General features: G+C 43.6%; 1 protein-coding gene across 2 annotated transcripts in view; it reads left to right on the plus strand.

Moving 5' to 3' along the window:
- Nucleotides 1–13,377, plus strand: part of LOC117821969 (protein bicaudal D homolog 2-like) — a 49,673-nt gene that overhangs the window by 26,725 nt on the left and 9,571 nt on the right. For both annotated transcript variants that reach the window (XM_034696557.1, XM_034696558.1), the window contains exons 3-9: nt 5,019–5,171; nt 6,899–7,113; nt 7,191–7,437; nt 8,718–8,975; nt 9,114–9,317; nt 9,431–9,979; nt 11,092–11,243. In XM_034696557.1, the coding sequence (XP_034552448.1) occupies nt 5,019–5,171; nt 6,899–7,113; nt 7,191–7,437; nt 8,718–8,975; nt 9,114–9,317; nt 9,431–9,979; nt 11,092–11,243 (1,778 nt within the window). The remainder of the gene's footprint in view (nt 1–5,018; nt 5,172–6,898; nt 7,114–7,190; nt 7,438–8,717; nt 8,976–9,113; nt 9,318–9,430; nt 9,980–11,091; nt 11,244–13,377) is intronic.

The following is a 13,377-nucleotide window of genomic DNA, read 5'->3' on the forward strand; positions in this document are numbered from 1 at the left end:
GCTTTGAACCAACATTGTCAACTCTGACAGTAGCAGTAGGCCCCTGAGCTTCATTATTCCTTTGCACTGTCGAAAGCTATATTTAGGGGGCTGGGCTGCACTACATCAGTGATTCATCTCTCGTCTCTCCTGAAGGTAATCCCATGATGAGCACGACTTTGCAGAGTTAGATGTAACTAGGTTTGACGTGACCTTGGCGTGCTGCAGAGCCTAAAGGACGTGCAAAGTTTTTCTTTGTGCTGATGTTCCAAAAGTTTTCTTTGGTGCACAATTTATGAGAGATAAACAATTTAATGTAAATATGGCTGTAACTGTCTACATTTGTTAAGTATAGTCATATAAAGAAATGATAGAACTCAGTACAAGGAATGGATTCAACTGTGACTGTGACTCAACAAGCACACTGACACATTCAATCAATCAACCAATCTTTATTTATAGCACCAAATCACAACAAACTTTATCTCAAGATGCTTTTACAAACAGAGTAGGCCTAGACCACTGTATGTCAAATTATGAACAGAGACCTACCACCAAGACAGGGTAAGACTCAGTCTTTAGCTAGTTACAGTGGAGAGGAAAAACATCCTTTAACAGGCAGAAACCTCGAGCAGAACCAGACTCATATTAGACAGCCATCTGACTTGACCGAGTTGGGTCTGGAAAGAGGGATAGAAGAGAATAAGAGATAGAGGGAGCAGTGATAGTGATGAGACGAGTAGTAGTATCTGTTGCCGCTGGAGTCCAGCACGTCCGTATCAGCTGGAGTCTGGAACGTCCACAGCATGAGGACGTCTACGGCAGCTCAGAGGAACCTATGAGACAAGGGAGCTCAGGGACTCCAGAAAGGTCTATGGCTAGCAACTTTAATGGGACAGGGAGAGTTAAAGTAAGTGACGGGGGAGTTGGGGGGAAGGGGGTGAGATAGGATCCCAATGTGTCAATACGCCAGTTCAGAGGAGAGACGGGTCGTGGGGTTGAATAGATGAAACAGCGAAAAATAGGTCAGCAGTGTTAAAAAGAGAAGCAGCGAGAGGGAGGTTAAAAAAAGGATGCATCGACCTGCATTTGGTGTCATACTATCTAGGGATCTGGTGCACTGTGTCCGAATAGAAACAAGGGGAAAAATCCAATGCATGTGCATTTTACTGAAGTGCAAAGTGAGCAGGATGGCGGGTGAGATGGAGGTCAATGGAGTGAGAGTGCAGTGATGAGAGACAGAAAGACGATATAAAATATTAAGATTTTAATTCCGTCTATACCAACATATCAATAATAAAGGCTTGTGCCATCTGGAAGTCTGGGTAGTACTTTAAGGGAACAAACTAGCGGATAAATGCCAGTAAATATGGATTTTGTGAAATGCAAGCTGGACTTTCTGAAGTTATTAAAAAAAAAAGATTCAAGCCTTTAATAAAGTATTAAAACATTCCTAATCTACACTTGTGCTAAGCCTGAAACTTTGCCACTATAGCTTAGCCACCAAGTAGAGGTTCTATAGTAGCTTAAAAAACATTGTGAAATTACTGAGCACCAAGCTTTAGTGAGGTTTAAGCTGGCTCAGCCACACTGTGCTGTCAAAAGCAGTTTAACAGTAAAAAGAAAGCTTAGAAGTTGAAAGTGAGAGTTCATGCACAGTTGATGGAAGCTCTGACCCACAGACATGTGTGCTCTCATGATATTTTGCAGCACTGTGAGACAGAGAGTTTATTAGAGCAGAAAACTGGTGCACGCATGCATCCTTCTGCTTCCTAATTTTTTTTTTCTCATGATATTTCAAGCCTGTCCTGCAGGTTTTTAACTGCCACCCACTTTGCATGAATGTGACACATTTGTCTGTATGTGTGTGGCGAGTGGGTGTTTTGAAGCAGCTGTCCAGTCACAACCTGTAGTGACAGCAGGCAGGGGGTCGTCGCTTACCACACACAGGCTTGTGTTCACCAAAGGTTTCTCACTGATGAGATCTGTTCATGGCACCTCACATGGCCTTCCTCACACACCCTGGTATCTTATCCTTCACACACAATGACACAAACATTCCCAAGAGGAAGGCACTCTTGTATTAATTAGTTCATGTTGTCACACGTTCACAATAAACCCAGATGTGTTCACTCAAATCAACTTCCAGGAGGCAGCAGGGCAGTGTGACCCCGCCCCCTTCCAGTCTCTGTGGGGTTCAGAGAAGCTGTGGAAGCAAGGTGAAAGGTCAAAGCCGTGGCATGCATTGTAATCAGATTGGAGTAGGGTCTTAATCAGGTTCAGTGGTGGCCTGTATTCATTGGGACCAAAAGGCAGTGGCCCTCCAGCTGAGGCACATAACCCTGAGCAGGAAAACCTGATCACCCAGCTGGTGCTGCTCAAGTCAGTTAAAAACAACAGATTACCCCAGGGATGAGATGATTAAGATAGTCTTAATGAATTATTGTCTATTTGTTGTTTGATACTCCAAAGCTGACCTGCGGAGTAGCCGGATCCATTAATGCTTCGACTGATTCCAGCATTTTTATTCATCTTAGCTTCATCCCAGTTCTATCGCAGCAGCCAGGCCCACTGTACTCAGGCTTAGCGGCAGGACTGATCTGTGTTGTAAGCTCATGCATTATGCAGTAATGCAATAACATCAGGGCTTTCACACAGCAAACGCCCACACTCATTAGACATGCGCAAAGCCCTGCTGAATATTAATGCACCTTCAAACGTCAGCTTTAAATCAGCTCTGCACGCAGAGATTCATTATTACAAGGAGGAAATGAGGAGCATGTTCTCATCATCAGCCGGGATTTAGAAAACATAATTGTTGTCAGTGAATTTTGTCCCAGTAAGCCACATAAAGAAGTTCAAAATGCAGAGAGTAACAAAACAAATTGCTTTTCCTTTCCACAAGAGTCTCCTGAGACACATTAGTTAGCTATTTTGGAGCGCTGTAGTCTTTTAGTGTGGTTTGTTTGACTCTGTTGTAATACTGTACACAGCTATAAGGAGGTTGCAACCAGGACACTGTAATGATCCTGTCGTCACTGAAAGGTGTGTCTTGCCTTCAATTTGGGATACCTGTCACCACCAGCCTATTAACCACCCTATTTCAAAAGAAGTAATATCACCGATGTGTGTTCACTGTTGACGTGAGAGAGTCGACAAAGTGAAAGCCTCCCTGGGTTGGTTTCCTCCAGTGGTTGAAGGGATCTTAAAGCAGGGATTGCGGCATCACCACATGGTGACAGCATGAGAGGAAGGGGCCACCTGGCAGGGGATTTGGACGCTAATTGTCCCTCTGGTATATAGGGGGATCTCTGCCAATACTCCTGGGGGGAAAGTCACGCATCGCACAAGCACACGCATGCAAATCCTAACCTCCGTGTAGAAACAGGGACTTATTCTCTGACAAGTAAATATTGACACTTTTGCAGCTGTTCAGGAGATAACACAAACTTTCTACTGAAACTTTGCCTTCAAATGAATGCATTTATTCGTGCTTGCGAGCATGAACACACAACGTCAAGTCAAGCTTTATTTATTTATTTATTTTGTTTATAAAACACATTTAAAAACAACCTCAGTTGACCAAAGTGCTGTACAGTTATTAAAATACAATATAATCATACACAAATATAATAATAAATAAAAACAACAAAATAATAGTAAGAGCTCAATTTAGGAAATAAAAAGAGTAAAGAAGTAAAAAAGCCAAGGATTCTTGCTTAGCTGGGACTGAACGCCAAGGAGAAAAGATGGGTTTTCAGTAGTGCTTTAAAGTGCTCAACAGACTGTGCAGCTCTAACCTGGAAAGGTAGGCTGTTTCACATCTTTGGGGCCCCCACTGAGAAGGCTCTGTCCCCACGAGTAGAGAGTCTGTACCGAGGCACTGCCAGGAGCAGCTGGTTTGATGACCTAAGTGCTCTGGAAGTACTATGAGGCTGTACAAGATCTGATAAATAAGATGGTGCCAGACCATTTAAACACTTAAGAACAATTAATAAAACCTTGAACTGGATCCTAAAGACTAGACTGTGTTGCATGCAGATGACATGCTGTTCTCACTGTTTCTCACATTACATACACACACATGTGCATATTCCTTTATTCAGTTCAAAGAGGGTGAGGCCCACCCTCCTTCAGTGAGTATCCGCTTACTTCAGGGCCATTATCTGTTTCTCTAAGAGCTGTTAGCTAACATGTCCTCTTGCCAAACGCACTGTGGGGCTCTTACGTTTTGGGATGAGGCAAACAGCAGAGGTGGGAGGGCAGTGAGGAACTTTCAGAGACGTTAGATGGTGGTTAAGGCTTTGAGATTTTCGAGGTAGTGAGGGACAGGTGGCCCTGTAGAGCTGATAGGATCCTTCTGGCTCTTATTCGTGTCTGTCTACAACGAGTGGGGGAGGGGGCATGCCTCGTACATCTCTAACCTTTTATGCCTTTTTATTATTGATATTGCCCTACTGAAGCAGCAAGAGAGGAAGAAGAATTTCAGCACATTAAAAACGCTCCTGCATGCTTGTGATGAGATGTTAGCATCGTTTTTTTTACTTTATGCTTCACACATTCAACTTCTGACTTCCTTGGTTATTCTGATTAATGCTTGCATGCTGAATCAAGCCCTATCTATCCACTCATCTTCACAAAATGAGACCATTACAGTTCTCTCCGGCCATTGAACGCCTGTCACCATTAGCAAGATAAGTAGGCTTCAGTCTCTTTGGTGCTATCGGAGCTGGCAGGCCGGCACACTTGTGGCCCACTGCCCAGAGAGCCACCTGGTCCGTCCCTCTCAAACACGGACAAGCACACACACCAAACACACACAAACAAGCGCACACACACCAGGTCTGGCCATATGGGAGCCCTCTCTTATCTAGTGGGATTTAGAGTGTTTAAGAGCCAACCTGACACAAACAGTTACACCGAAGCAACAATATCCAATCAATCGTGATCTCTTCCACACTCGGTCAAACGAGATTGTAATAGTGGTCACTGACAGGTCTCTCTCCTCTCCCCTCTGTCCACCTTGTTTGTCCCCACAGAACATCCAGATGGTGGAGCTCCAGAGGAATCAGCTGCGTGACGACATCAAGGAGTACAAGTTCCTGGAGGCTCGTCTGCTGCAGGACTACACCGAGCTGGAGGAGGAGAACATCTCACTGCAGAAGCAGGTGTCCGTGCTCAAACAGAGCCAGGTAAGGTCTTTCTGCAAAGCATACAGTTTAAAACATAAGTGTGAGTGTTGGAGTTGCAGACGAGGAGATCACAGGAGAATAACAGCGGTGCATCATTTATTATATTTATTCTCAGCTGCTTTATCCTCATCAACTGCACCTCGTTTAAGCACACACATAAGGCGTTTTTCAACCAGAGGAACTTTACCCCAGAACTAGGAACTTTGCCCCTGAACTACGTGCATTTCGACCGGTGGACCCAGAGTCTAAATGGAGTTCAGGGGTAGATAATCTCCCCCCTAAAAAGCTCCTGCTAAGGGGGTACTTTTCAAAGGTCCCAGGACTTTCGGGGAGGGCAGGGCCTGCAATGCTGAACGTGTCTGATTGGTAAATTACCTGCAGTGTTTTTATTCCGCCAGCCGTCCACAATAACATCACACACATCTGTGATTCACTTGATTTCTCTTTCTTTAATTTGTTTTTATTTGTTATGTCTTTTTTGTATGTGTGTGTACTTTTCAAAAGAAGAAGCTGTGATTCACTTGATTTAGCAGCTTGTAACAGTAGTTTTCTCTCAGCCCACCACGAATGCGTCTCTCCCGGTGTTACGGTTTTAAAAGTGACCCTGTAAACTGGAGACCTTCAGCTGAACGTGTCAGTGTTTGTGGAGTTTACGCAGCTGTTGAAACACAGAGGGAGTTCCTGGGAAATAAAACTAGTTTAGTTTTCATTAAGATTTCAAAATATCCTCATCGGATATTTTATGATCGTCTAAAAGCGTTTATGAGGGATGCATCTGGCTGAAAGTCTCCAGTTAACAGGGTCGCGATTTAAACCAAAACACAGGTGATCTCTGCCACAGCTTTTTGAGTTAAAAACAATTTTAAAGCCCTGTTGCTACTCGCGCTTATCTCCTCTCACGTGTTGATTCAGTGAATCCATCTGTGATGAAATATAGCACAATCTAAAATAGCGCGAGCTGGGGGCACATGAACCTTTTATTTCAGGGTAAAGTAGTTCTAGGGGCTAAAATACCTCGGAACTCTTGGTCGAAAAATGCACTGTACACTATCTTACAACATCTTGGACCCAACAAAGCACACCACGTCCCACGCATCAGATGTCTGTCTCCCTCTCGCATTGATTAGCCTGCCAAAAGAAGCAGGAGTGCATTAATATTCAAGTTAATTACGATGATAAAAAGCATTCTCTGTAGAAGAGTGAAACGCTGCTGCCTTTTTTTCTGGATCCCTTGAGCTGCCAACTGGTCGTGCAAGTGTTTTAGCAGCCATCATTCTTCACACCAGAGATTCTAACACTTCATGATTTAAAAAAAAAAGACTTCCAGGGTTTAGTTGAATGTGTGAAATGAACAAAATCCCTGCTGCACATAAAACAGAGCTGGATTTCAGAATAGAGTTTTTTAATTGATGCTGGCTTCAGTGCCTGAGCTGTTAATTCTCCCAATAGGCCCTTGTCATTTTGGATTGGGCTTTTTATATTCATCAAAGACAGTATTAGAAAAACAAAAGCGGCTTTTACTTTATGACATTCATAAAGAGGGAATTTGTAAAAGAAATTAGATTAAAACTTATTAGAAATTAATATAATCGGAAATGATGTCAGTCTTTTTAATCCTGCTAGTTTACCGCACATGAACCAGTATTTAACTTGTGTTAGAGATGCAAGTAGTGTTATTTATTCTAAAACTCATCAAACATGTTGTCTCTCATCCTTCCTTCCGCCAGGTGGAGTTTGAGGGTCTGAAGCATGAAATCCGTCGTCTCGAGGAGGACACTCAGTTCCTCAACAGCCAGCTGGAAGACGCCATCCGCCTGAAAGAGATCTCTGAGCGACAGCTGAGCGAGGCGCTGGAGACCATCAAGACCGAACGTGAGCTAAAAGCATCCCTGAGGAAAGAGCTCTCCCACTACATGAACATCGGAGACTCTCTGTATCACAGGTACAAGATCGCAAAGGTGCTCACCGACTTCAGAATTCACTGTAAGAACGATACTGACACATCTTTCTCACCCTCAGTCCTCTGAGCATTTCTCTGGATGGTCTCAAGTTCAGCGAGGACGCCTCGACCGAACCGAACAACGACGAGGCTCTGCACGAATTTGAGAATGGATTCACCAAACTCGCCAACGCCATCAACTACGACAACTGTGTGTCCACGCCTAAGAAGGAAGACCTCTTCAATCCTGCACCCAGCCTGGTAGACGATCTGCTGAGCGAACTGAACATCTCAGAGATCCAGAAGCTCAAACAGCAGCTGATGCAGGTTTGTTGTGATTGTGCGATGATACATTTATTGCAAGTTGCTCCTTCAGCAGTATCTGTGCTTAATAAATGCTCACACTAGTTATCACACCCAAAAAAATGAAGACAGAAGGACTTGAGGTGTATCTTCTGAAGGCTTAGATGAGTATGTAAAGTGCTTGGATTGTGACGGAGGCTGCTGCAGGGATTTAACTGCTGTTTTAGCAAAGTTAATCCAGAGAGACACACACACACACCCTTCAGACTCCACTGGGCCGCGAGGCAGCGGGTGGTGGCACCAGTGGACATGCCATCTGCTTGATCATCACCCCATGAGTCCAAGGCCACGCCTGATTGGGCACCATGGTAACCAGAGGGCACTTGAAACCTGTGGATAATGATTGTTTTGAGGTTAGGGATTAAGGCTTTTTTTTTTTTTCTTCCCTTCGTCAGTATAAACAAGGTTTCTGGATTCTTGTGTGAACTAGAAGTTACCTCAATGCTTCCCTTCCAACCAGTTCAGTAAATTTAAACAACCTCTGTGTTTGATATGATTCAGTGGCTCGTCCTTTGAAGCCTCCTGCTGGGTCATTTCACAAATTCCAGGCAGTTATCAGAGCAAAGCAAACAAAAGACCTTCTTTAATTATGTAGCCATACTCTGTTGCTCTTATACGTTATCTCATTCTACTTGTAAGTCACTCAACAATTAATCCCAGACCTCAGCTTATTAAGTATGACTCTGTTAGTCCCTGACAATCTATAGCATCTTCTAATATTCTGCAGGAGAATGACAAACACGACAAGCCGCCTTCAGGCTTTCCATCTCCTTTTTAAACTAATCATCGTTATATTGTGCTCTAATCAAAAATGTATGCGTATGAGCTTGACTTTGATACTTTAATGTTATTTACAGATCAGTTTCTAGAATAGCTCAGCGCTTATATCAGCACAACTGTGTGCATGCGTGTAAGACGACACTCCCTGGGTCTCTGCCAGTGCTGAGCTGAGCCCAATCCAGCAAACTGCCAAGGTCATCCTGACTCTTGATGCTGGGCTACTGGGCAGTGAGCCTCACATACCTCACAACACACGCCTGATAGTGTGTCGAGTAACTACAAGCTGGTTAATCTACTGATTTAATATGATCTGGTCTGCAGGACTCCGGCACATCATCCGGTTACAAAGAAAGTCAAATGTGAAATTAGATGTGCGCCATGAGGCAGGAGGAGGACTGTACATTAAAGGATGACAGCTACGATCACTCCACGTCTTATTGCACTTTGTCTGCTTCTCCCTTCAGATGGAGCGGGAGAAGGTCAACCTGCTGTCCACCCTGCAGGAATCTCAGAAACAGCTCGAACAGGCTAACGGTGCTCTGTCAGAGCATCAGGAGAAGGTCAACCGCCTCACAGAGAACCTCAACGCCATCCGCAAACTCCAGGCCAGCAAGGAGCGCCAGTCTGCCTTGGATAACGAGAAAGAGCGTGATAGCCATGAAGACGGAGACTACTACGAGGTGGACATCAACGGACCTGAGATCCTGGAGTGCAAGTACAAGGTAAGCCTGTAGTTGTTTAACTGATGGTAGACAGGACAACGTGTGAGCTTAAACATGGATCAGATTATGTACACTTCTGAAATTTCTTTGCTTTTCTTCAACATTTCATAATCTGAACCGTTGATCTGTCATCGCCAGGTTGCCGTGTCAGAGGCGGGAGAGCTGAAAGAGGAACTGAAGACTCTGAAGACAGAATACCAGGCCTGTCAGTCACGCTATGACGAGGAGCGCACCCGTCTAGAGATCGACGTCACAACGCTGGGAGAGAAGCTGGCGTCTCTGGAGAGGACGAGTCATGCAGAGAAAGAACAGAAGAATAAGCTTGAGAAGGAGCTGCGCAAGGTGAGATGTTGCTCTTTATGAAAGCATTCTGATGAATGGTTGGTTTTGTAGTCTGAGGTTTTTTTCTTTGAAATAAAAATGTGCAGAAATGACATCTTTTACTTTTTCTGCAGTTGAGTGACGTGGCCGGTGAGTCCCAGGGCAGTCTGAGTGTGGCACAGGATGAGCTCGTCACCTTCAGTGAAGAACTGGCCACTCTCTACAACCACGTCTGCATGTGCAACAACGAGACACCCAACCGCGTCATGCTGGACTTCTACAAGGAAGGTAAGGGGGGGCGGAGCAGCCCAGAGGGCCGTGGCCGCCGTTCTCCCATTCTCCTCACCAAGGGCCTTTTCCCTGAGCCTGGTAAGACCGACCTGAGCGACGGAGCTCCTTCACCAGTCTCCTCTCTGCCTTCTCCCGTATCTGACCACCGCCGCGAGCCAATGAACATCTACAACCTGGTGGCCATCATCAGAGACCAGATCAAGCACCTGCAGCTCGCTGTGGACCGCACCACAGAGCTGTCCCGCCAGAGGGTGGCCTCTCTGGAGTACGGCACCGTTGCTGACAAAGACAAGGAAGCCTGCATGGAGGAGATTCTCAAACTGAAATCTCTGCTCAGCACCAAGAGGGAACAGATCGCCACCCTGAGGACTGTCCTCAAGGCCAACAAGCAGGTCAGTTCATCAGTTTTATCTTTTTTACACTTAGAATTCCTGCATGTGAACCTTGGTTTCACAAACATTTGTCAGATTTTGTTGAGAGACAGAAGCAGAAGAAGAGAAGAAGAGCGTGTCAGCTATTTCAGGTCCATTCAGCTGTTGCAGCAAATGCTTTGCAGACTATGAGATCTATAACAAACACTGGAGGAGACAGCAGCCGTATGGTGTCAGCTGTCCAGAGTATCAGTGTGCTAAGGATGGGAGGACAGCCTCCAAAGCAAAACGAACCATAACCCAGAGATACAGTGTGTGCGCAGTTGCTCAGCCAGCCCTTTGGAGTATGTGTGTGGTAACTCAGTAACCAAAGGAAAACATGAAAGTCTCTCATAAAACCACACATCTACCTTTAAAGCAACAGTAAGGTCTACCCCTACTGGTCCACCTCAGTGACTTAAAAATAAAGCAAAAACTGGTCATATGTTGACAGGAAAAACAGCCCAACACCATCCAGCTGCTCTGACACTTTTGTTCTTGTTTATTTTTTTATTTTTAATTTACTTTAATTGCCTATTTTATTTTAATTTATTTTTGGTTTAAGTCTTTTTATTCAACTTTTTTCATTTTGATCTGGTCTATTTATTTATTTATTTATTTACTTAAATATTATAGTTATTATTTCATTTTTTCATTGAAATAATTTTATTCAACTTTTTTCCTTTTGATCTTGTCTATTTTTTTATTAACTTATTTATTTATTTTATTTACTTTTTTGTTATTCATTTTTATTTACTCAATTATACTATTACTATTTCATTTTTTGTTGAAATATTTGTGTTGAACTTTTTTTCCTTTTGATCTTGTCTATTTATTTACTTATTTATTTATTTTCATTTTGATTTACTTTTGTATTTATTTATTTATTTTTATTTTATTATTATTATTATTTCAATTTTTTTTTGTTGAAGTATTTTTATTGAACTTTTTTCCTTTTGGTCTTTCTATTTATTTAAAAAGAAAAAGTTTTTTACTCATTCACTTCTTTGTTTATTGTATTTTATTGTATTTTTTATTGAAATCTTTTTATTGAACTTTTTGTTTCTCCTTTTCTTCTTGTCATCCACCAACAGACAGCTGAGGTTGCTCTGGCCAATCTGAAGAGCAAGTATGAGAACGAGAAGGCCATGGTGACGGAGACCATGATGAAGCTGAGGAATGAGCTCAAAGCCCTGAAGGAAGATGCCGCCACCTTTTCTTCTCTTCGGGCCATGTTCGCCACACGGTAAGAAACGTGCTAACTGTGCTTAGTGGACATCGAGGGAAAAAAAAAAACAACCCCAGAATTAAAAACACTTATCTGATATGATATTCTTAATGGAATAAAAGAGTGCCTACTTTTTATTTTCAGACTCTCAAAGAATTTTGTTTTGTTTACTGATATGGTTTGACAGTAATCCCATACTACGCTGGTATGTCATGTTACTAGGGATTAGCTGTAAAAGTAACACAGAAGACTTTGTCCCATTGTTAAAAATACAGCACATGCACCATATGAAGACCATCCACAATAAAACCAGGTAATCTTCAAACAAGATTATTATCATAATGTAATCCATGTTTACCACAGGGGCTGCTATTTTTGAACCATGACGTGCTTAAAGAGGATATTATTTGTTTTGGAGAATTACGGTCAGAAAGGGATACTGGCATTGATATCAGCTACGGAGCACAGAAGGTATCTAATCTGGGTGTCAAAAATATGTCACTTAAGTAATGTTTTTGAGCAGCAATTCATAGTGAGTGTGTGCATAACAGATGAGCTGACACACTCGCTAAGCTTTCCTGATTCCAAAGAGAAGCCGGTCAAAGGTTCTGTGCATAATCCCACCTCATCTTGGTCTGGATTACACATACACCCCATAACACATAGTAGACTAAGTGCTCACCCACCCGGTGTTTGTTTATTCTTCATGTGTATAGATAAAGCTTGGACAGAAGAGCAGGTTCACTTTGATTTTGAGGTGATAATAGTGATTCCAGAGTGGATGCAGAAGTCACTTTTGTACTTCCTCTTGTCAGAATTTCAAGATGTCAGTGCCCACTCTTACCCGAAATATCAGCTCTGGTCCAGATGGCTGCCCTGAGATGCTGAGACAGTCTTTACTTCTGAATTTAAGACTCCTCCGCAATCCACGGCAAAGCTCAAGCTGTGCAGAGTGAGGCAGGAGGAGGAGGAGGAGGGGGAGGAGGGGGGGGTAGACGGGATTACAGCACGAAGGTTACACAGGCTGCAGGGAGTGTGTGGGCAGCTCCGCTCCCCCTCACCTTACCCATACAGTAACTCAATAGCTATCCCTGAAGCGTGCTTGCTGAAGTAACTCCATATACCTGCATTCTCTAATCAATTAGTAACAGGAGGAAAAAAATCCTCTGCAAATATGAGAGTGATGGGTTTTTGGCCCACTGCAGAGCAAGCTGTTGGAGGATGTAGGTGAAATACTAAACTGTTCAGACCAAAGGCAACAAGGGCGAAGACTGAACCAGATCTTGCTCCTAATAATGGCGTTATTTTTACCCCGCTGGGTGCGTTAGATGTATCACTTTTCATTGTTACAGAAGTTCAGAGGAGGTGTGAGATCATGTGTGCAGTAAGGAAGCAGAGCCCTTGTGAGGTGTGTGTTTCTATCCAAGACTGAAGACACCGACAACACATTACAGCGCGTTTTAACCGTCTGTATCGACGTATATGTCGATGATGTTGTTCTTCAGGCTCCATCCAAAGTTGTGTATCGCTGTTGTGTTGCTTAAATCATGATTTGCATTCTGCCTGTTTCTGCATTGGTATGTAAATTCAGTCCCATACGGCTCAGAGTTGGGTCAGGGGACTCTTTGAGAGGCTGGGGGACTCGCGTGAGCAAGGTTTCCCACACTCCCCCCTTTTGTATCCCAGTCCCCCCTTCCGTCCTTCCTCACCGCCAAACACCCGGTTCTCTAGTCATCTGGAGAAGAAAGAGAGGAAGAGGGCAGGCTCTCAGTTAAAGCCCACTACAGGAGGCTAATTTGACAGACTTGTTTTTTTCTTTTCTTTTTATGTAAATCAGCACCCTGACAAAATCTTTGAAGGTGGATTTTTTTTTAGACCTGATACAAATGTGTGGTCTTTGACCGAGCGGAGAAAAGAAGGAGTGGTATTGAACGAATTTTCAGGTTTTTGTCGGAGTCTTTGTGTGATCTCCAGCTGTGGCCTGCGCCTCTAATAGAAGAGTCCTTCTCCAGATTCTTCAAGTGTATTTCATTCGTGGGAATTTCATTACAGCAGCACTTGTTCGATGCGTGGTTCCAAGTGTGTGTACGCGCCTGTGTCTTTGTCTTTGCGTGTGTGTGTGCCTCTCCAGCTGCAGTCTCTGGTGTCATGT

The sequence above is a fragment of the Notolabrus celidotus genome, chromosome 11, assembly GCF_009762535.1.
Source record: "Notolabrus celidotus isolate fNotCel1 chromosome 11, fNotCel1.pri, whole genome shotgun sequence".
Taxonomy (NCBI): Eukaryota; Metazoa; Chordata; class Actinopteri; order Labriformes; family Labridae; genus Notolabrus; species Notolabrus celidotus.